The 22,176-nt window shown below is 42.1% G+C and overlaps 2 protein-coding genes and 1 non-coding gene across 4 annotated transcripts; all 3 read right to left on the bottom strand.

Moving 5' to 3' along the window:
• Positions 1-4,646: 4,646 nt before the first annotated feature.
• b3gat3 (beta-1,3-glucuronyltransferase 3 (glucuronosyltransferase I)) lies at positions 4,647-9,791 on the bottom strand. The gene is made up of 8 exons (XM_003452422.5): positions 9,550-9,791; positions 9,074-9,181; positions 8,765-8,945; positions 8,488-8,671; positions 8,230-8,391; positions 8,054-8,140; positions 7,472-7,675; positions 4,647-7,236 (listed from the first exon to the last, which is right to left on the bottom strand). Exons 2-8 carry the CDS (start codon positions 9,165-9,167, stop codon positions 7,138-7,140), a joined length of 1,011 nt encoding a protein of 336 aa, XP_003452470.2. The 5' UTR covers positions 9,168-9,181; positions 9,550-9,791; the 3' UTR covers positions 4,647-7,137.
• Positions 9,792-10,464: 673 nt separating this feature from the next.
• On the bottom strand, positions 10,465-20,017 carry naa40 (N-alpha-acetyltransferase 40, NatD catalytic subunit). Of its 2 annotated transcripts, XM_003452402.5 has the most exons (8): positions 19,634-20,017; positions 17,668-17,763; positions 16,783-16,835; positions 16,532-16,627; positions 16,059-16,217; positions 15,867-15,950; positions 15,023-15,100; positions 10,465-13,923 (listed from the first exon to the last, which is right to left on the bottom strand). In XM_003452402.5, exons 1-8 carry the CDS (start codon positions 19,637-19,639, stop codon positions 13,776-13,778), a joined length of 720 nt encoding a protein of 239 aa, XP_003452450.1. In that variant the 5' UTR covers positions 19,640-20,017; the 3' UTR covers positions 10,465-13,775. The 2 variants fall into 2 exon arrangements, with proteins under 2 accessions (XP_003452450.1, XP_019203635.1); XM_019348090.2 differs by lacking the exon at positions 16,532-16,627.
• A 1,525-nt stretch (positions 20,018-21,542) lies between these two features.
• trnal-aag (transfer RNA leucine (anticodon AAG)) lies at positions 21,543-21,624 on the bottom strand. The gene has a single exon. It is a non-coding gene; the product is annotated as a tRNA-Leu (tRNA).
• Between the last annotated feature and the right edge of the window lie 552 nt (positions 21,625-22,176).

Here is a 22,176-nt window from a genome sequence, read left to right as displayed (position 1 = left end):
TCTGAATCTCTCATTTACTTATACTTAGTTTTAGGCAGATTTTTATAGATTAGCCTTTTATAAAAACTTTATTAACTCTATTCTGCCTATGAGCTCAGTTATTGCAGTCTTATGCATTACAACACATACAGTGGGGACTCTGTATATACTGGGGGTCCTGGAGAGGCTCATCTGAACAGTATCTGAAGTTTTTGCCTTTTCTTCATTGTTTATGTTGGAAATGTCTTTATCTAGGGCACAGGTGTCGAACTCCAGGCCTCGAGGGCCGGTGTCCTGCAGGTTTTAGATGTGTCCTTGATCCAACACAGCTGATTCAAATGGCTAAATTACCTCCTCAACACGTCTTGAAGTTCTCCAGAGGCCTGGTAATGAACTAATCATTTGATTCAGGTGTGTTGACCCAGGGTGAGATCTAAAACCTGCAGGACACCAGCCCTCGAGGCCTGGAGTTCCCCACCCCTGATCTAGGGGCTGTGGTGCTGTGGTGGTTAGCGGTGTTGGCTTACAGAGATAAAGTTTGAGTGGAGTATAAATGTTATTGCCGTGTCCGAGTGGGTTCTCTCTGGATACTAGGACTTCCTCCCACAGGCCAAAGACTTGCAGTTAGTGAGGTTGGGTTAAATGTTAGTCCTGTGACAGTCTGGCGACCTGTCCAAAGTACAAAAACTATTTACATACTGCATTAATCGATCATATTATTTGGTAATAATCAAATTATTTGGAATATACATTTCTCTTTCATTCAGTTAGAACTTTATCATCAGCTGGTTATGTTAACAGGACAATTCATCACTCGCTTGGTGTCCAGATATCAGAATGAATGAACTTCAGTTTCTCGCCACACTTTTTATCCAGGCTGCCTGCAATGATTTTTAAATCCAGCAGATGTCGCTGTTAAGTAACACACCAACACTGTGTCAACACAGTAAGGGTCGTGTGGCACACACTCCGTGAGGCCTCAGTAGTCTGACCTGATCTGGTGTCTGATAAAACAGTTATGTTGTTTCTGTCACTTTGTGCAGATCTAAAGGGTCTTATAACTTACAGCTGCTGCGTGCTAGGTGGGCTAACTTGTATGCATTGTGGGTGCAGCTCTGTGCAGCTAACCAGCAGGTTAACTTTAGTTATGTCTGTTGTAGATTCATCACTCTGGTCTCCAGCCCTGGAGGTACAGAACACAGGGAAACACAGGGAAGAGGTATCCTGCCATAAATCCTATACATAGCAAAGTAGTAATGCTAAAGTAGTTGTACATAAACTTCTTCTGGAGTAAAAGTACACATGTTATATATCAACAAACATTTTGAACTCTGTGTAATTGTTTAGTCATTGAAGTGTACACCACACCTGGAGCTAATTCACTCAATCACACCATAATTTATTATTTGATTAATAGTTTTATATGAATCTTTTAGTTCTGCTGAATAGCATGAGAATAATTTTTATAGCTTCTCTGTTTTTGAATGAAAAATCCCCATGAAAGAGCTCATCTGTGCTACACATCAGTAACTTGCTGTCTTGGGTTTGTTGACTTTTTGAAGGTGACGTTTGCCAATTTAACGTTAGCTGTTGTTTCCACTGAGCACCGGTGGATGCACTGATTTATCACTGGTATTTCTACAACAGCAGTATTGTTTTACTCCCTTAAAGTGTACGTAGCTTTTTGTTCTCTCCACAGATGGCACAACAGTTGTTGCTGTAGCCCTGAATCTCCCTTGTGGACATGTAACTTAGTGTCGTGGAGGGTATGTGGCGCTCTTCTCTGGTCAAATTTGGACAAGCACGCCCAAAGATCAACGATATGTGTGGCCTCGTCTTCTCTCCACAAGGCAAATAATTGGTCACGTTCTAATGAAAGTTTCGATGAAAGGAAGAGCTTCACAAATTAAAGTGCATTAACAAGAGAAAACACAGTCATGCAGGACACTGGCAATACTTAAGGAGGTGTCGTTTCAGTGCAGACAATCCCACCAAAGGTTTTCAAAGCATACAAATGTGGCATGAGCTGGATTCAGTAGAGCATCCCTGTTTTTTAGTTACACGATGAACACAAAGAGGGTGTCGCACCAAAGACCTCACTGTGCTCGGATTTCTAGCAGACTGCCATCTGCAGCTTGTACGAAAGACGTCGACTCGTCTGCAAACACTCGCCATTGACACAATCGCACTTCAAATCTATGCGTCAGAACGAGTCAAATGATCCACAGGAAGACCAAAGTCAGTGTCAGAGACCTTTTAGATGGTCTGAACATAAAACTGTGCCATCCGTTGATATCAGACTGCACATTCCTTCCTACGTTCCCACATTCCTAGCTCTGTAAGAAAACATAGTCTTCCAGATATGCTGGAGGCTTCGTGGATTTGGATGGGAAATGCCTCCTAAAATCAGAAGTCTGATGGCTGGCCTCTGGCTGGACAGTGTCTGAAACAGGTTCTTAGGCGAATCCTCAGGTGGATCAGTAGAAGTTTCTGGTGCCCCAGGAGTCCTTGAAAGATGGTAACTATTTCTTATCAGTGGGTCCAAATCCACCTGCAGCCTGTCTGTGTGGAGTTTGCCTTTTCTCCTCGTGTCAGCATGGTTTCTCTCCAGGTACTGACTTATTCTCATAGTCAAAAGACAGTTAGTGGGTCAACTGGTCATTCTAAATTAGCCATAGGTGTGAACGGTTGTCTTCTCCTGTGTTGTGTTGGTCCTGTGACAGGCTGGGACCGGTCCAAGGTGTACCCTGCGTCTCACCCTAGGACATCTAGGCTACAGCCCAGCTTTGACCCCAAAATGGATAAGCAGAAGAAAATGGTTAGATAGTTTTATCCATGTAAAGAAAACACAAAAATCAGACACATGATGGCAAAACATACATGATTGCTCTTTTCTCCCCTTTTTTGTTCATAAATGAATCTCAGAATCTCAATTTGGGATGACAGTTAAGAATCACGCGCATGTCATTTGCGTTAAACAAGAAGGACAGACAACATTATCATCAGAGTATTACGACAATTAAACACTGGACCATATTTCTCTTCCGACTTTCCACAGGAAAGGTTACTTCCCCAGCTGCAACTCATATCTGAGACCTCAATGTCGGTTTGTGATAAACACTGTTTACCACAAAAAGCAACAAAGTAAAAGACAAACACCTGATGAAACAATACAGTTGTGTCGACATCTTTGTCTCCGTGCACATATATGAATACTAGTTTCTTATGTGCAGATTATATCCCAAATGTGAAGCAATTAGTGTTTCACAAATGATACACAGACAAAGAATTTTCTCAGATGATAACAGTGGTAATAACGTACCAGCTTAGTACTTCCAGTACCTTCAGAAAATGTGTTGTTAACATCAGTAATATAACATTTATGTACCATTCTGAACTGTATTAAGTTAGTGTAGATACGTTGCATGGCCTAAACTAGACTGACTGATATGTAGAGAACAACTATAGTTTTTCCACTCTTGGTCGTGATTCAAATTGAAGGCGTTCCTGTGAAACATGTTATCATCTCAAAACACAGATACATTCATCCAAACACAACTAACCCATTAATCTCTCTGCAAATCTGGTTGCATCCTCGATTTGCAGCCGTTTAAAAACCACACGTGAGTCAGTGTAGCACCCTGAACTGTTAACTTCTAATGCAGGTAAACCCTGGAGTAGGAATGTGTGTATACGGATTAAAATCAGCGAGTATGGTGGTGTTTGCACAGTGAACACTTTGTCTGGGTGGGACTGGGAGTGGGAGCGGTTTACCTCTGTGTGTGTGTCACGTTTAATAGCCCTTTGTGCACCTTCATGTAAATGCATGCAGAGGGTTCCTCTGCAGCTGTGATGACACAACATCAGGAACACACACAGATTCAAAGGAGTTTAATGACGCGTTATTCATGACAGTGAAGCTCATACTTTTACAGGTAATAAGTATCACCACTAATATCGTCTACTGCATGTGCGTGCAGCTGCACTTGTGACTCATCGTGGACCAACAGTGGCGTGCATGTAGCTCTGACTTCAGCTCCTCTTACTCATCTCCCACTGCATCTTCATCTTGGAGTCCCTCCGTGAGCACACCTCCACACGCTCCAAATATAGTCACCAAGTGGGCCGCTTCCCCTCAGAGAGGGCGTACCAGCTGTCAATCACACAACTTCAGCTGTTCTGAGGTTAGAGAATCCCCGCCCACGAGAGAGTAATCACCCATGACTGAGCAGGTTGCCATGGTCGCTGTCAGGCACAGACAAGTTGCGGCTTGGTATCTGGACAGTGAGGTGAGGATGTGGTGAATGTGCAGAACATCCGGCTGGAAGACGGCGTTATAGACGGTGCTAGGTGCAGAGGAAGTCAGAGGAGAGGGACCAAGTCATATATCACAGCCTGACTACTGAAAGTGACACGCTCAGAAGGAGAACAGATGTGCACAATGAATGTGGTGTGTCAAGTCAGCAGCTTTTAAACACCTTGGGCTCATAGTCCAAAAGGTGTTGGCCCTGAAAACTCGCTGCAGGGAGCAAAGGTTAAACGCCTCAAGAGCCTGTCTCACCGCAGACTACCTCCACGATTCTCAATATAACTGCTGATAAATAAAAACTAATTTTAAAGACAAAAAAGCTTCACTTAAGTTCAAAAGAACTGGAGACAAACAGAAGTGTTTTTCATTACTTTTATTTCCAAGGCCAGGGACAGACATGATCACACTGTACAATGTAAAGAACAGTAATAAATACATTATACACCAGTAGAGAAGTTACTTACAGGCACTAATTACACGTAAGCAGGCACTAGCTGTTTTTACAGCGTCTGTTGAACTGCAGGGAGTGTGGAAGATGACGAAGCACAGCTCGAGTTTTCATATATTGCTATGTTTAAGTACCAGGGATTTCCTGCCCGCTGGAGGCAAATTCAAGTGTTTTTCTGATCGCAGCAGTGTCGAAATGTAACATGTTTGTTTATTGCATAAGTCGTTTATATGCGCTTCAGCAGAGTTGTTTGTTTAATCACTGCCTTAAATGGTTTCCACTTTTTAAAAAGCATCACTAAAGCTGCTCATAAAACACTGGGTTAAACTAGCTGTGGTGTGATGACACCAGTTACAACCCAGAACTTGTGCATTGGGTGTGGAACCGTTGCACATTTGTTTGTCGTGCCCGTGTTGCTAAGTTGCACCACTTTGTCTGCAACACGGGTTGTTGAGGGCTTAATAAAGACGCAACAGCAAGTCGTCCGTGGGGTTTGTTCACTGCTCAGCATGTTTAGAGAGCACTGTTTCAGTCATGGATATTTTTATTGTTAAAAAAGACTAAGTATTCACTGCCTTGGCTCTACAATGCTTAATCCTAGTCATTGTTATTACACAGTTTGAGTAAAGATTATTAACATTGTTTTGATGCTGATGACTTGTTTTTAGGGGTAAAAGGAAAAAAAAAAAGGATCTAAATGCCTGAATACTGACTTACAAACACAAAAATCAGAAGCCATGCATGAACTAAGTGCTCAGTTGTAACTGATTCTTGGCCTGAAAACAGGAACGACACTGAAGGCTGCACTGCTAAACCAGGGTACACGTTATATCCATGTGATTGAGGGACCAGAGCCAGACCTGGGACCATATAAACCCCTGTCCAATCAAAACTGTCCAATATACTGTTTGCTAATATTATCGGCCGATATCACAGATATATCCGTATCATTTCATGTTTTTTTATACAAAACATAAAGCTGAAAAAGACCTAGGTGATTTAGAAATCTTGTCACAGCAAAGTAGCTAAGACGGCCAATTCCTGGAAAACATACTCTAGAAATATGTATTTACATGTATGAGGAATATCGGCCGATATCAGTATCAGGTTTTTGTTTTTTTTAAACCCCCTAAATATCGGTATCTACCACAAATGTCCTGTATCTGTCAGTCTAGTAGACACTTCCCTTGTTAATCATTTAATCATTAATCATTCATTAATCATTTGTATATAAAAATAACAGTTTGCACAAAACGCTTAGACATGAGCTCAAATAAGCAGCTCAATATCACTAAACATAAAATTCAGACCCAGAATTGAAAAAAAAAGGAAAATGTGTTTGATGATCTCAGTTCTGAAATCATCAACAGCCCCAATCTGCTGTGTGAGCAAAACTGGGGTGATAAACAGTCCAACACCTTCAAAGTAACCTTTCGCACTTCATTCTCACACCCACACTACTGAAATGTATATAAGGGTCCTTTGAGCTGCTCCCTTACTTCCCATGGGGTCATCCTTGCAGAAGAATCTCTTCCTGACTTAACCCTTGGGACTGCTAATAGGAGTACACTGGCTTGTGCTCCCCCGACGCTGCATTTGTGTCACCTCCTAGTCCCAACCTGGAGATCTTTGGCATGCTAGGCAAAGGTTTTACCCACAATAACATGAAGCCACAAACATTTACGATCATCAAACAATAATGATAAAATTTAGTTTGTGAATGGGACACTCACAAAAAAATGACAAGCTTGGTTGTCTGTATTTTCCCCCCTTCTTTCTTCATCATCATCATATTGACTCAACTCACTATTTAAAAAAATGAAATGAAAAACCAAATCTTCCTTTTTAAAATACCACTCCATGTTTTGGAAAAGATATATACACAGTTTTCGCCTGTCACATGATTTATACATCCAGCCCCTGATAAAAACATCTAACTGCTGCCAGGAGCGGGAAACATCACAGGCGTCTAACTGAGCTACAAGTAAACAGAAGTGACACAAGACGACCCTGCTATGAGACGCACCCTCCCTCCAGTTTTAAGCCGCAATGTTCCAGCAGGAGAACAGCATGGCTTTACAAAGTAATACACTGGCGCCCCCATCAGGTAGTAGTTTAACATTGACACCCACTGTACTGCTAAACAAGGACATCAAACTCAAAAACAAAACAAAAAAAGACACACACTAGCATACAATCAGCACAGTTATGACAAAACGCACGCTCGATACACATCTATGTTTACAACCGGGTGTAACAGTCTCTCATAACCAGGTTCTCTTCTGTACTTTAGTGTTTACAGTATTTACAATGCAGTTACATATGCAGCATTAACAGCAGAATATAATCGCACACTGTGTGTGTGTGTGTGTGTGTGTGTGTTGATGTGCATGTGTTTCCCTCAGACCTCCACAGCAGGGTCTGAACCCAGTCCCTGAGCCTGCAGCGCCTCCTCTCTCTTCATCTTCGGTTTCTCTGTCCGTGTGTGCCACACCAGCACCTGCAAAGCACACGAACACACTATTACTACACGGGACCTTATATATAAACTGTTACTAGAATCGTAATGCAACTACTGCAAATGCCAATGCACGTTCCACTTCTTTCTGAAAGGTCTCTTTTTCTGCAATTTCCATAAATCATAAAGAGAAAAGACTGAAGCATTTCACACCGAATCATCTGTTCTAAAATAATTATAGACAAGTCTTCATTCTTATCTCTTAACACGCACGTACTTTAGTGCAGTTGTCTGCTTTGGGCTCCAGTTCATCCATGGTAACCAGTCCCTGAAGAAAGCTGCTTTCCAGCAAGCCCATTGGTGCCTCTCCATCAAAGCATGCCTCCGGATTGGCCAGGACCAATTTAAGGGAAACGGCGAAGCCCGCCATGTCGATCGGAAAGGGCCGACTCGGACGCCAGCCGGTATGGAAGCGAACGACCTTAAACAAAGCATTGAAAATATGATCTCAGTATTCTAGATCAAATGAAAAAGCTGAAAAGCTTAGCTCTGCTGTGTAATGCTGATTTTGCGTTTGTAAGCTGTGTAAACATGCTACTCCTGAATTTCTTTAAAGAATTATAATGTAGGGTTGGGTAATATGTTCAAATGTTACCACTGGCCACTGTCGGCCCATCATTTGCCAATTCAACAACATAAAAAGAGACAGACGTGGCCATCGTGACAGCCATCATCCCCTGAATACCTTCAGACGCTCTCGAGTTTTTAATTTTTGGGGTCCCACCCACCAGGTGCAGTTAGATGCAGGGGATTTTTGCATCTTTAAAACAGCAGCATAGGAAAATGTCAGTGATCTTACCTTTCCTCCTTCAACCACAGGCCTCTCATACTTCATGCCTCCGACCAGGCCCACCGGCCAAACTGACACCCGCTGTGTGCTCCTCATCTGAGGAAAAGAGGACATTTGTTCACAGGCATCAGTAATAAGCCTAATAGTGAAAGACATAAGCATAGTCACACACTTAAATATCCCACCTCCTCAAACAACTGCAGGCTGTATGTGTTATCATCATCAGCAAAGTACACCACTCCCTGCTGGTTATCCCCTCCTGGCTGAGCCCTCCTGTCCTCTCTAAGCCACCGTAGCCCTTCGTTTCTCTGCTCCACTCCACGGGGCTTGAGCCAGCTGGGGTCACCCTGAGGAGGAGAATGACTCAGTGTTTTTAAATAAGGAACAAAAAAACTGCAAGAACATGCATGGATAAGACAAAAAATAAAAAAAATTGAACGAACCTCCTGTAGTTTGCGGTCCTTGGCGGTGGGCATGTGTAGGTGAGTGTAGGTCAGGCCGCTCTTCATCAGCAGGTCGGTCACCAGAGGCGTCTTGTGTGGCGAGTCCTCCACCAAGATCCAGTGGAGCCGAGGGACATGGAGAAAAGTCTGGGACATACGAGTCAGCTCGGCCTTCTGCACCAGCCTGAAAACAGATGGAAATCGGAGAGAGGGTGAGCTCAGCGCAGGAATGCACAGCGGAGGGTGGACACCAAGCAACGGCCGCTTGGAAGACTACCTTGCATATGTCGGCGTGATAACAAAGATGGTGGGCAGGGACGGTTTGGCTGGCTGCTTCAGAGGTTGCTTTGTTACCTCCAACTTCCTCATCTCCTCCTGAAGACGGTGTAGCTCCCCACGCAGCCGAGATATGGTGCGGTCTTTAGGGAAGTCGTGTTCTGTGCAGTCACAGCGCTGGCCTGCACAAACAAATCAAATCAAAGTGAAGCTCTGCCATTCAGGTTTGCACATTTTTGACTCCTTTACGTCTGCTCATGCTGAAATTTTATACCATTATTAATTCTGCTCATAGGTAGGATTCACTTACCGAGCTGCATCAGTGCATAGATGAGGCCCAGGAGCGAGACCATGAAGTAGAGCAAAAATACAGTCTTCAGCTTTAGCTTCATCCTCGTTGCCATGGTGCCCTGACTAGCTGAAAGTTGACAGAAAGTGCAACCTGTTCATGCTTTTCTTATTAATCCAGTTGTTTATGTTCTGATGAAGTTGTGCAGGCTGTAACCGAGGAGCTAAACTGAGTTCAAATGTACCCAATTTGACACAAGCAACATTTAGCTTGCTAACAAGCTAAGAGGGAAAGCATTCCCATGCAGCGGGACGTTTCTGAGAAGCTAACTGAGGAAAAGTTGAAGCTGTGCACGGGTCAGTGTGGCCTAACTCCTGACGAGGTCGAATAACATGAATTTAAATTGAACTCAATGATAAACCAGTGGAAGCTAAGCTGTATTAACCAGACAAGCACAAACATTCCCACTTTTTTCTTTTTTTCTTTTTTTTACTTACCGGAGGCGACAATCGGCGGAGCTGAGCGATGGAAGCTCAGAGCTTCATGTCATTTTGGACAGATGTGCGCAAAGGCACCTCACAGCATCCATTCATTCGGCTCAACTATGACATTTTTTCTGCAGCTAATGTACCAACAGCGTCCGGTTTCTGTGCAACGCGAAAAGGAATCCCCCTCGGAACATTTACAGCCACACAGACAGTTCCAGAAGCGGCACAGAAATCTGTGCAGCGTAAAAACGAAAGAAAAAAAGTACTTATTGAATTATCACTCATTTTGATAAAACAAATAATTTTTAAAATCTTAAAAAGGAGGTTCACATAGGCAGCTCATTCTCTTGACAGTACTTTCGTTAGAGGTTTTTTTCTTTAAAGGTTGCATTTTAGAGTCAACTTGAAAGAAAGATAGAACAGCGAGGTCAGAGGTCAAATGTGACATCGTATTTGAATGCAAATTATAATTTAAATATTTTGAATCCCAATATATAAAATTCCCTATGTACCTGTATGTTGTCAGTAAAAACAGTAATAGGAATAAACTAAATAACATAATTATTTTTTTGACCTTTAGTTTATCCTGACTTTGGAGGCGAGGGCAGAGGTCAAATGTGACATATTGTTTTAAATCATTACACAGTGCATTCTATATGTTGGCAATATACACCACACCTATATGTTAAGCATCAGTGACTGGTCTATACAGGCAAATCAGCAACCCTAACACATTTTGATGCAGCTACATGTGTAACAACAGCATAATGAAAATCTGAAAAACCGGTTTCCTGGCACATAATAATGAATAATTACCTATAAAAAGAATAATAAAAAAAATAGATTAAACCTTTCGATACATATCATCTTTTCCTGATGGAAATTCACTTATGTTTAAAAAAAAAAAAAAAAAGGAGGCATTTCTTGAAAAGTCAAACAACTTTCCTTTATTCGTAACATTATTTGTAACATAAAACACTGACAAGGCAGAATGACTTAGTTTTCCCTTTCATTGTCATTTACGGACAGGACTGGAACACTCACTCTCAAACATCGAGGTTTTTCTTTTTTTGTCTTTTATTAACATCATGTTTAAAAAAGTGTTTCTCCTGTAAAAGGCCAAGAAATGAAGATGGATCCACAACAGCTTATATATTTATATATATTTATATACAAGTTGAGAAAAGACCAAGAGCAGTATCTGGAATTTTTTGTATCTGGAACCATTAAAAAAAAAATAAAAATTAAGTCCTCACTGACTTCAAAGTAAATTAAATTCAGGCTCATTTCCAAAAATTACATTTTCACATAAGATTTTTTTATTCCCCGTGAGCCTTTTTAAATTTTTTATGATTATTTGTTTTAACTCTGCCCACATGCCTGGATTGAATATGACCACCGAGTGCAGATCCAGTCTCTGTTCAAACTTTGTTATATTTACTTTCATGCAACTTCACATTTTCAAAGAATAGAATAAAACGAAACAAAAACCTCCTCCTGAATACCAGGACTACTTTCCGGTTGTTTCTTTAAACAGGATGGCAACAAGACTCTGAGCCGTGGGTCAATCCAATCCAGCCAGCGGCTGACTGACTGACAGCGTGGCTGTTAAGTACAACAGATGAGGTTTGATTATGTTTGATTAACCTGAGAGAGAGACTGTCAGTCCATCGATCTCCTACCCCTATGTACAACATCCTCTTTTTTTCTTTGTTTGAAATTGTAACATATGAAGTACAAAAACAATTTACTGTACTATTCAATCAGATAGTCTAGTCCCCGCAAACTGAAGCATGTTTAGTTGTTTCTGTTCCTCAGAGTTCAACCAAGCAAGAAAAACTACCATGTCTCCAGGTGCTGAATGTACTTTTAGCAGGAAACAACCAAAGCTTTCATCCCAGGATCCCAAAAGATTTTTCTCCTCAAACCCTTTTGGTACCAGATTATTTTAGTACCAAGTATTTATACCAAATGTCTGTCTACTTCACATAACAGCCTCTAACTTCACATACTTGTAGCAGGCTTTTCATTATTATTTCCATTATTGTCTGTCATTGGTGTGCTGTTACAGTGGTGGATTCAGCATATGTACAAGTCCTCCCTGTGAACCAAAAACTCACACAGAAGCACAGTTTCAGACATGCTTATCTACTCCTGGCTTTGTGTGATGTCAAGGCGAGCCTTAATATAGATGACAATTGAAACCATCAGTTTGTCAGGGGCAGCCAATGAGAGGACAGCTGTCTTAAAGGGACAGGAGCTGTAACAGCTCATTTCAGACAGTGGATAAAATAAACTGCACCAGGATAGGATAAATAAGGATTATTTTTAACTAAATCATGCAAAGCCAGGGAAAAAAAAAATAGATACATGGAGCTGGAAATGTGCATAACAGAACCCCAGTCAATGCAGTCAATCTCAATTCTAAATCAATTAAAAAAAAACAAAAAACAAAAACAAAAACACAGCAATTTAATCCAAAGACACATCAAAGGGTTTGTGAACAGGCGGGGATTCATTGTGGTTAAAGTGGCATTAAGATTACTCTAGACCAACATGAGAATTTTAGATGCAGTTTCTCACAGTGGACCTAAATTTTAGAAGCCATTAGTCCGTAATCCTAATTTAAGACTACTGTAGATTTACTCCACCCGCCCCCACCCCCAAAAATACCAAATTTTACAGGAGGGGCTCAGGAAAACAAGTTAAGACTGTGGAAGAACTAAAACAATTTAAAAAGCAAAAAAAAAAAAAAAAAAAAAAGCTCCCTCAACTGCGCTGCCGTTACCCTCATCTGCATCCATTCACGTGTCGTTTTCAAGCAGCTATATGATCAAACGGTGACCTCTGTTGATGCTATTCCACCTTAAATCCACAAGATATGCAAGAAGTGCAATGGAGGATGGACTTAGTTGTTTCTAAACAGGCCTAGTAGCGTCAGATTTGTCGTCAGAAACTAAAAGCAAAGAGGGAAACGGGTGTACTGCAAAAATCCGAAAGCTCAGTAAAAATGAGAACTGTGTGGCAGCTGTGGGTGCAGATCAAGAAGCAGGAAAAACTCATCTGCATCATAGGAAAAAAAAAAAAACAAAACTAAATAAAAAAAGGAGGCCAAAAGGTCAAATGATGAATTTTCACAACTAAACATATCTTCAGTGAAGCTGAAAAAGCATTCAGTTACAGCATGCATCTCTGATGAGGCGCTATGACACAGCTGGGGACACACTGGGAATATTTACTTAGTCGGATGCAGATTTACAGCAACTGATGATGTTGAGAAAACATTTTTTTTTAAATGTATTTTACTGAGAGACTCGAAAGAAAAAGGCAATCTTGGAAATCTCATCTGATAAGCTGTAAGCATTAAAAGCGAGGGAGACATCGATACATTTACCTGAATCGAGGAGGCGGGTGATGCCGATGGTGTATTGTAATCATGTAACAGTAGTATCACGTGCCAGCTGCTGCTAGCTGCAGTGCCTCTGTTACAGAATAACTTAAAACTAGAGTCAGAACAGATAATATTACAGTGCAACGGCGCTTCTCGTGCTGGTTTAACCAGGACCTAAACTCGGGCTCTCACATGAAGCCCGATCCGAGGACCCCGGTGCAGTGAAACAAGCAAGTCGTCTCAGTGCAAAGTCCCCAGAGGAACCCCGAGCTGGACTGCAGAAACTGACCAACTCTGAGTTATTTTTATCTGCTTATTTTGGATGGTTTTAGTTGTGATTTCAAGACTCAACTAACCCCGTTTTACACTTGAGAGAGCAGAGGTGGGGAGTTTCTCTAATACAGCTCGAGGCCAAGAGTCTATTTTAGGTCTCGAACCACAGTTTACGAAGCAGATCCAATACAGTATAGCAACACAGAGAGATGATGAGAGCTGCATGGGATGGGATCGGTCTCCGTGATGGAGACCGTCAGCTTTTTCTTGACTGGAAACTAGTTCTGGTAATAACAGCCATAACAGAATGGGAAGAGATGACTTGGACAATGAGCCGAGGGGCTGGAAAACAAATCAAACAAACAAAACAAAAACAAAGAAAAGGCTGTGTGCGAAAGCTCACACTGCACGCTGCATCGAGATGCCGGCTTTTAATGCGCAGGTGGGTTTTCCCACCTGCCGGCCTCCATAATTCAAAACCACTCGTGGACTAGCGGGCAGCTGAAGCTTTCACACGCAGCCGGTTAAACTTGCTGGCTTTTAACCAATCGCGTGGCGTAACCGAAGCCGATCAGTGGCAGCAGCCCCCGCAGTGTCCGCCCCCGTGGGTGTGTCCCGCCGAGGCCTCGCCGTGCTTGGTCCGCCTGCTCAGGATCTCATAAGAACAGTCATCGCCACAGCAACCGGACATGCTCGGTGAGGTCTCATCGATCTCAAACCTGGAGGTGAGGGGAGACGGCGAGCTTCGTTAATGGGAGACCGAAGGAGGTCTGGTTTCAGACGAACAAGGTGCGAGTGTTTCCTGCCTGTATGTGACCTTTATAAGTGGGAACTTCCTGGAGAGTTAATGCACTAATGATTGTGATCACATTAAGACGCCATAACTGTAAGACCCGCCAGTCTCACACGAAAGAGAAAGCAAAAGATAATTCAATAAGGCAGCGCCGTGATGTCTCCATTATCCCAATAATAACCCTCAACCGTCCTCGTGTTTGCAGCGCAGTGATCATAACAAAACTGATTGTGGTATCATGAGATAAGGACCACTAAAAATGAAAGTCACCAGTTCAGTGTGGAACTAAAAGGGAAATCCGGTTGCAAGCTTTGCTTCTGTTCCAGAGTTACGACACTGAATAAAAGCCAGAGAAGTTCCACATTTCTTTATGATTTCATCTAATTTGTATTAAATTTTCAGAGTTAAAATTCCTGGATTATGTCCAGAAATAAATTTTTGTGAACTGCCAGCTTTGCCCACTCATTTCTGATCTAAGACAGCAACTTCACGAGAAAGAGACTAACCCACAACACCTGTGGAGCCATACATACTGAGCTGTGAACCACGTTATATTCTAAGGAGTTTGGAAAGAAAAACATCTGGACTTCTTTAGGTTTCTTGAAGACGTTTCACCTCTTTCGAGAAGCTTCTTCAGAGCAATTGGAGTCCCAGATTATAAACCCTATGGGAGTGTCCCCAAGAGGGTCAGGGTGCGGGTCACAATCAGCCAAGGTTTCGGGTGAACCCATTGTGAAACCTGTTTTCACACCTTGGCTCGTATGAGTAGATAGAGGATCAATAGGAGGTCCATGACCCTCTTGGGGTCATTACAGACTACGATGACCTGGATGAATAAGAAGCTTCACAGACAACTAACCTTATATCATAGTCCATAATAATATAATATAATATAATATATAGTCCATATATTGTATTATAACCTTATATTAAACTCCAGACTACATTGTTTAAAGGCTGAACGTTTGTCTCATTACAGTTAAGCCCTCCACATTTCCTACGCATTAAAGAGCCGGCATACTCACTGTAAAGCTTCTCTGAAGAACTGGTACGCCCCCTTGTTCTGTTTAAAAACTGTCAACATCACCTTCTTCATCTGTGTACTGGACAGAGGACAAAAAAAAAAAGAAACACTTGTCTTTAGTGTAACGTGACCTGAAGGCGTGCCCATAGACTGTATATAAAAGATGGATGTAGCCCATGTTTTAGCATTTGTTTGTTATGATAAATGTGCTGTGAATACAGTGTGACATCATCCAGTTGTGTTTGTATTCAGTGTAGGCCACCTGTAACTAACTTAACAGTCACCAAAATTTGGATCCACGGCAGATTTTTGTTCATTTCACTGCTAAATACAAAATTCACAATCTGAAAAAGGCGTTCTCTCTAAACTTTAAGTTATTTAACAGCTTCTGACCGATAAAGTGCAAATAACTCCCTAAAAGCTACTTTCAGCTGCTCCCTTGTCATGAGGGATGGCTCCGCCTACACTTGTTGTACTCGAGTTTTACGGCGAATGCCATTCCTGATGCAAACTCAGATGAGATTTGTGTCTCTGGCTGGGATCAAATTCACACTCCATCTCCAGCAAACGTCTTGGCTATCAGGGGAATCCTGACCTTGACAGTCAGAGTCGCTGCCCTCTGTTGGCCATTAACAAAAATGCAGGTTTAATGCACTTCTGCATATGCTCCACTTTCATCTTTTATTTACAGTCTATCACTGTGGATGTGATCTTGTTTGGAGATTTCTTTTTGTTGTTTAGAAATTAAAGTTCTGTTTGCATGTGTAACAAACATGCTACAAGTATTTTCTTCTTTTAAAGAATACCTAAAGAAGTAGCAACTTTTTTCCTTTTCTTGTTTTTACCTGTTAGCGATGAGCTGGAGTATCTGGATGAGAAACTTGCCAAGCCCTTTCCTCCGCACTCGGCTCTCTAACTGCACCTCATAGCTGCAGAGCGAAGAAAGAGGCGCAAATTTAAAAAATAAAACTTAGAATAACAGAAATTATGTTTGAAATCTTTTCTGAAATCCACAAACACACGGCTGGGTACCTCACCAATATAAAACCTCCTCCCCGCACTCTATGTCGAACCGGAAGTGGGAGAAGGCCACGGGGGAGGAGTCGGCGTCGCGGGCCAGCAGGTACCAAGCCCTCTCGTCATTCATCTCCTCCCTCTTTTCCCTCTCCTTCCATCCCCACTCACTCTGCTCGTACCTGCAACAGAAATACAGCAGACGAACTCGAGCATGGCACAATCATTGGAATTCTTTGCTCTCAGATTTTTCTAAACTGGACAAATACCGTTTAAAACTGAATATGAGACAATATTAAATACAGTGACTCAATCTGTACCTTCTTTTTCTACTCTGTGTTTAATTCATGGCCTCAGATCCACATCTTGCCATGTGCCCTTATCTCATGTCACAAAAAGAATTTCTGGCCTATCTGCACTCTGCTCTGAAAAAGATAGGTCACTCTGTTCCTGAACTACTTCGAACTCTGAGAGGAGGCGAGAACAGACTTCTTACAGCGTCTGCATGTTGGCTCTTGTGAGTTCGAAAGCCCACTCCACAGACAGCGGGTTAAGCGCGGTCACTCTCTTGCACTCTATCTGCAGGTTCAGCCTGGAATGGGAGGACAAGTCAACGCGTGAGTTTATGAGTCTGTGTCTCCGGGAAAACCGGCTGTTCCCCTCCATGCGGAAAACACAAAACAAGAATGAATTTCATGGAACGGGATACTGAATAAATCCTCTGTGGGTGTACAAAGCAGTGCGTACCCATTTCTGTCGTATTTTTTGAAGGCTGGGAAGGCGGCCAGGGGGTCTTCGAGCTGTGAGAAGAGAGGGCAAAATGAGAAAACGCTAAACTATCAGCACTGTTCTCCATTCAGTCATGTCCTTTAAGCAGCCTTTACGCTCAATGACCTGAAAAGCCAAATAAGGGCAGAACAGGCTACATGTCCATTAGTCATTCACGATGACACAAAAGGTCAGTTTCTCCTTGTTACTGTGAAGATCAAGACTACTCTCATCCTTGGACAGATTATGGCACACTGGGCCAAAAGCACAGACACTCAGGCTCAGAGGATTTAAGTATGATGGCCAAAGACGGACCCTCAAGATCAGGTTAAATTGCTCATTTATTCATTTGAAACTATGGTCCAGGCGTCACTTTAGGAGATTTTCTTGCATTCCTTTGCTGTTAAAACATCCACCACAGTGGGGGCAACTCATTTTGAAACAAAGTGACACAAAAGTAATCAACCCAGCCAGGCCCATCATGATCCCAATGAGGAAGCTGCTGCAGCTCAGTAGTACTCGCTGTTGTGCGAGCTCTGTTTTCCTCCAGTTTGCTAACACTCTAGCCAACCTCCAAGCTGCAGGAGCCGTGCATTCGAATAGACGGGTGGGGGATTTAATGATGCAGATTAATTATGCATAAAGGCACACATGGTGCGGTATTTGCCTTTTCCTGTCATGCCCATATCAATTAAGGCTGTAATCGGGGTAAGGAGGGCATCCCCGAGCTTTTTTTTTGTGCCTTAAGCTCACAATGGAACAGCGTGCAAGAGACAAAAATCAAACCGCGCGTTTATTTTTAACATCAGTGCAAAGCCGTAGCAGAAGATTTCTCTTTTTCACTCATATCAACAACTGAGGTACCTTATTGGCTGCGTCTACTTTGGCGCACACGGCGTCCATAGCTGCCCTCTCCTCCAGACGTCTCGCTTTCTTCTCCTTTGCTCTGTTGGACTTCCTCTGATGACAGGATATGAATAGAGAAGAAAAAAGCAGGGGACATTTGGTGAATTACAGATGGATCAGAATGACATTTTTCACCCTGACACAGAAACACAAAAAAATGCAAAATCCTGAGATCACTACAGACAAAGAGGTGCTATAACCCTTTGCCTTTTTTTACCAATTAATTAATTTATTCCCTTCTCTGCCTCGCGTGATCAGTGCCAGCCATTTTTCACCACTTCTTTACAGCTGAATCGATCTTCTCTTGTCAAAGAGTGTAACCTGTGCTGACGAAATGACAGGGTAATACAGCATTCTGGCAGAGCAGCTACAGCCTGTCAGGTCACAAGAAATCACGATGAAACCTGGTGGCAGCAGAGCGCACAAACACAGAAGCAGGTAGTAGCCAGAGGATACCACTGTACTTTCTCGCCAACACACACACACAAAATCAATCAAGCGTAGAGTGCGGTCTTTCCCACTCATCTGAGTATTAGCAGGTCTTTGAATTTCTGTTTAATAATGACGTGTGCTGCTGTGCACGTTTTAATTACAACCACGAAGCGACGTGGCAAATTAATCAGAGAACAGATCGACCCTCAGACACTACGCATGAGCACATCCGGGAAGATCGAAGCTTGACAAATACATCAAGGCCTGGAAAACAATGAAAAAGCAGAGCTTATTACTCTTAATAATGTGATTATTGTCTCTCTGAAATGCTTTCATTCTAAAGCCATTACAGCAGTATAGTATTTCTATAGCCTGTGCTGCTCCCTGTGGGAAATTTCTCTGATACCGACTCTCATTAAGCCTGCTCCTGGTTTGATGTCCAAAGCATCTGCATTGATGGTGCAGCCATAACTCACACAAATGACCCTGATAGTGTTTATGCTGTGCAACAGAGAGATTAGACACTTTAACGGTTCCTATACCCATCCTCTGAACCTGATGTAGTGATTTTTTTTGTGTGGCTCCATGCCATTTAGATACTCATTTGTCTGGTTGAGTCAAACAATCACAAGTAGTTTTAGTGTATTGCCCTGGTTGGAAGACTCCATGAGTTATTAGAGTTGGTCGTGGTGCTTCACTGGAGAAACAACTAGGCATTAACTGAATTCCTTCATTCCAGGGCTGAGCAATTATGAAAAGGAATGCCAACTTTAGCTCCAAGCATTAACTCTGTGCCAAGCACAGGGAGGCTGCACACTGAGCTGGGGAAGGGGGAACACGTGGATTGGTTTATCTGGAGCCAAAGAGAAGGACAAAGTCAAGACTAGCTAAAGTTAATAAACTCAGCTTTACAGCTTAAGAGTGTGTGCAGGCCTGGCTGGTGGCTGGTGCAGACAGGTAACTCATATTATCAACTTCCAACGTGTGAATTAGCCAAGGCCAGGTGGGGAAAAGACCCCACATCCTGGCCTGTTTGGGAAAATGTACACACACACACGCGCGCGCACACACACAGGTGACTAGCATTAATGGTTAGCAACGCACTCGCCATTTGCTGTAATGGCATTCCTCGATAGCTAACAAGGCTAGCGGGCTAACAATGTCACAACACACATGACAAGTTAAGTGTGCGCAGCGCCAAGGACAATACAGTAACCCAGCTGAAAATGCCATAAAAAGCCATGTGTGTGCTCGAGCTAACGCTACAATGCTATGTTACTGGATTTATGTTGAGGCAGCTAGACGGCTAACAGCCAAACCAGCACCTTCAGCCACATCCATCCACCATGGTCTTTCTCGCTTTCCCTCCCTCCTGCCTTCCTTCTTTCTTTCATCTCCTATGCTTAATCAGCCCCTGACGAGCTAAAAACCTTTCTTTGTGCCACCTCGCTTCAGATACATATATTTTTGGGGAAAAACACATGCAACTCACCCCCATTTTGCTGCCGTATCTGCTCGATCCCCCTGGAGAAACACACCTCTATTGTCCCGGTGCTTTGCTGAGTTATTAGTATCGTGACTACAGGCAGAAAGAAGGGGGCCAGATGAATATGACAATGATGGATAGTGTGCTAACAAAGCTAGCTGGCTGGCTACAACAGACGACCGACGGCTTTGAAAGAGGCAGCGACCGGCTGCGAATTTGATTCCAACGTGAGTGAAAACCGAGCTGTTTAATTTCCCTCTGAAGTCGGATTGGCGCCAAGACTGCGAGGCTGAATTATCCGGGCTGCTTCGTTGCCCTTTTCTTTCCTCCTCTCCGCCGCGTCCAGCTATGCTGCGTTCACGTGTTCCACCTCACCTCGGACTTCTGACACCCTTAGCCCCCAAATAGATTTACTATTCTTACGAAGACTATTATAGTGGTTTAAAACAAAACTAAAACCTAAAAAAGTTAACTTAAATAAAAATATAAAATGGAAAACGAATTTAAACTACACTGTTTGTTTACAAATTTAACTTCAATAAAAGCTTTTTTATTCTTAGTTGTAATATTTATTAATATGGTCATCAGGAGGCTCTGCTGCATGTTTATTTAGACTTGAATGTATACATGACTTTAAGTGTTGTGTTTGTGTAATATTTAATCTGAACTTCCTAAATCTGGACCATCTATAAATAATTTTTTTTTTTTTAAAAGCCAAACACTTAACATGTTCAAACAATAAAAAGGTGAACTGAAATAAGCAAACCCACCCTGGAAAGTGAATTTAAACTGAATTGAGAACGAAAATTCAAAATTAAACGAAACTTAAGACTATTTTTTTTTAAGCAAACAATAAATATAGAACCTAAACATCATGTGCAGTATCCTCACATACATTTACTACATGAAAAGTGGCACTGGAGAAAAGCGTAAACTATAGACTGTAGAGAAAACAGAAAAAAACACAGGTGTAGCTTGGAAAATCAGCCACTGTGGAAGTGTCTTGAGCCTGCATTCCATCTGAAGGCCACCAGATGGCGACAGCTGTGTTGCAAAAATACTTCAGGTCTAAAGGAAAATAGTTGTGTCTTGACCCCTGAAAGCACGTTGATGCTTGATTTATGATCTCAGTTACTCATTTGGAGCTATACTGAATTAAAAAATGAAGCCTATTTTGGCTTTTAGTCAATCTATCTTTCAAAATAGATCTGTATAAATCTACACAATCATTTGCTAACTTGTCAGTCACAAGTCATCAGCCAGTGAGTGTTTCACAAACCTGCACCTACTTGTCACATCTGGATTTCGGCAACCAACATGGCCACAGTGGAAACAATCAACTCAATGTTTCACAGCAAGAATTCAGAAACCAGTGAGTAACACACATTTATACCATGTGTGTATTACTGCCAATTGACAAAAAGATGCTAAAATTTACTCACCAAAACTGAAGCACACCTTCCTTGAACCATCTATAGCTCATAACAAGCCTAATTATTTTTCAGATAATTCCACTAAATCCTGTAAAAGAGACTAACAGCAAAAACTCACTGTTCAGTGATTCCAGTTAATGTAGATGAGTAGCTGCAGCTGCCAGTGTGGGATGATGTGAAATAATAATAATAACAAAAATAAAAGTAGTCATTATGCAAATCCCTTTACATTGTGTTGGTGTAGTAAAACTTTAAATTCATTAAAAGCTGACACCCCTGTTTTTTTCCATTACTATTCTACATCATTTTAAAAGGAGTCAAGTATCCTTGAATTATTGAAATTATACAGATTTCACTATCAACTCAACTGTCACACCTAATTTTGCTGTTGTTCTGCTCACAAACGTTGCGTAAAGACCACGTGTTTAAAGTATATCCTGTGTGTGTTGACTGCAGCTTTTTATTTGTACCTGAAAAATGTCTGGCAGCGGTGGGATTCGAACCCACGCCCCCGAAGAGACTGGAGCCTTAATCCAGCGCCTTAGACCGCTCGGCCACGCTACCACGTGCCAAATAGCTTTCCTGAATGAGCTGTAGGTCACTTTTCTGACAGTACCTGAACGCACCGTTGCGTTAGCGCGAACATGGTTTCCTTGTTTGTGACGACAGAGCGCCAGAAAGCACAGGTCAGGAAGCACGCGGCACTTTCAGAACCAGGAGGATGACCTCTGACCTTTACGGCTACTCCTTCTATGACAGAATAATGCTTAAAACGTGAAAGGCTCATAAATAAGAGCAACACAGACAGGCTGGGAGTAACATGTGCGGCAGCTACAGTAATCTGGTAACTCATTAAATAGATTTTTTTTCCAGTTCTGGTTATCTGAGTCAAAATAATACAAACCTGTAAAATAAAAGTGATTGTGAAGCCTCCATTGTTCACCGTGGAGCACCTCTACATGACGTTACCGTCACTCAAACGCGCATGTGTTAAACAGCTGCATATATGACAGAAAACGCATGTAAGTATTGTATTTTCAAATAAGACCCTATAGCCGAACATTTCTTTTTTTTTATAATGCATCGACTGTGTTCTGAACAGGTTTTCTCAGAGTG

This window comes from Oreochromis niloticus, linkage group LG3 (genome assembly GCF_001858045.2).
Source record: "Oreochromis niloticus isolate F11D_XX linkage group LG3, O_niloticus_UMD_NMBU, whole genome shotgun sequence".
Taxonomy (NCBI): domain Eukaryota; kingdom Metazoa; phylum Chordata; class Actinopteri; order Cichliformes; family Cichlidae; genus Oreochromis; species Oreochromis niloticus.
This window is presented reverse-complemented; position numbering and strand designations above follow the sequence as displayed.

Excerpts from the sequence above, each read along its gene's own strand:
- naa40 (XM_003452402.5), bottom strand. Across the intron at positions 16,218-16,531 it reads AGAGCCAACATGCAGACGCT|GTACGAGCAGAGTGAGTGGG; the intron begins GTAAGAAGTCTG and ends TTTCTGTTGCAG. Across the intron at positions 15,951-16,058 it reads GGGGAGGAGGTTTTATATTG|CTATGAGGTGCAGTTAGAGA; the intron begins GTGAGGTACCCA and ends TTCGCTCTGCAG.
- b3gat3 (XM_003452422.5), bottom strand. The coding sequence starts at position 9,167 with ATGGCAACGAGGATGAAGCTAAAGCTGAAGACTGTATTTTTGCTCTAC. Across the intron at positions 8,672-8,764 it reads ATCACGCCGACATATGCAAG|GCTGGTGCAGAAGGCCGAGC; the intron begins GTAGTCTTCCAA and ends ATCTGTTTTCAG. Across the intron at positions 8,392-8,487 it reads AGGACCGCAAACTACAGGAG|GGTGACCCCAGCTGGCTCAA; the intron begins GTTCGTTCAATT and ends TCTCCTCCTCAG.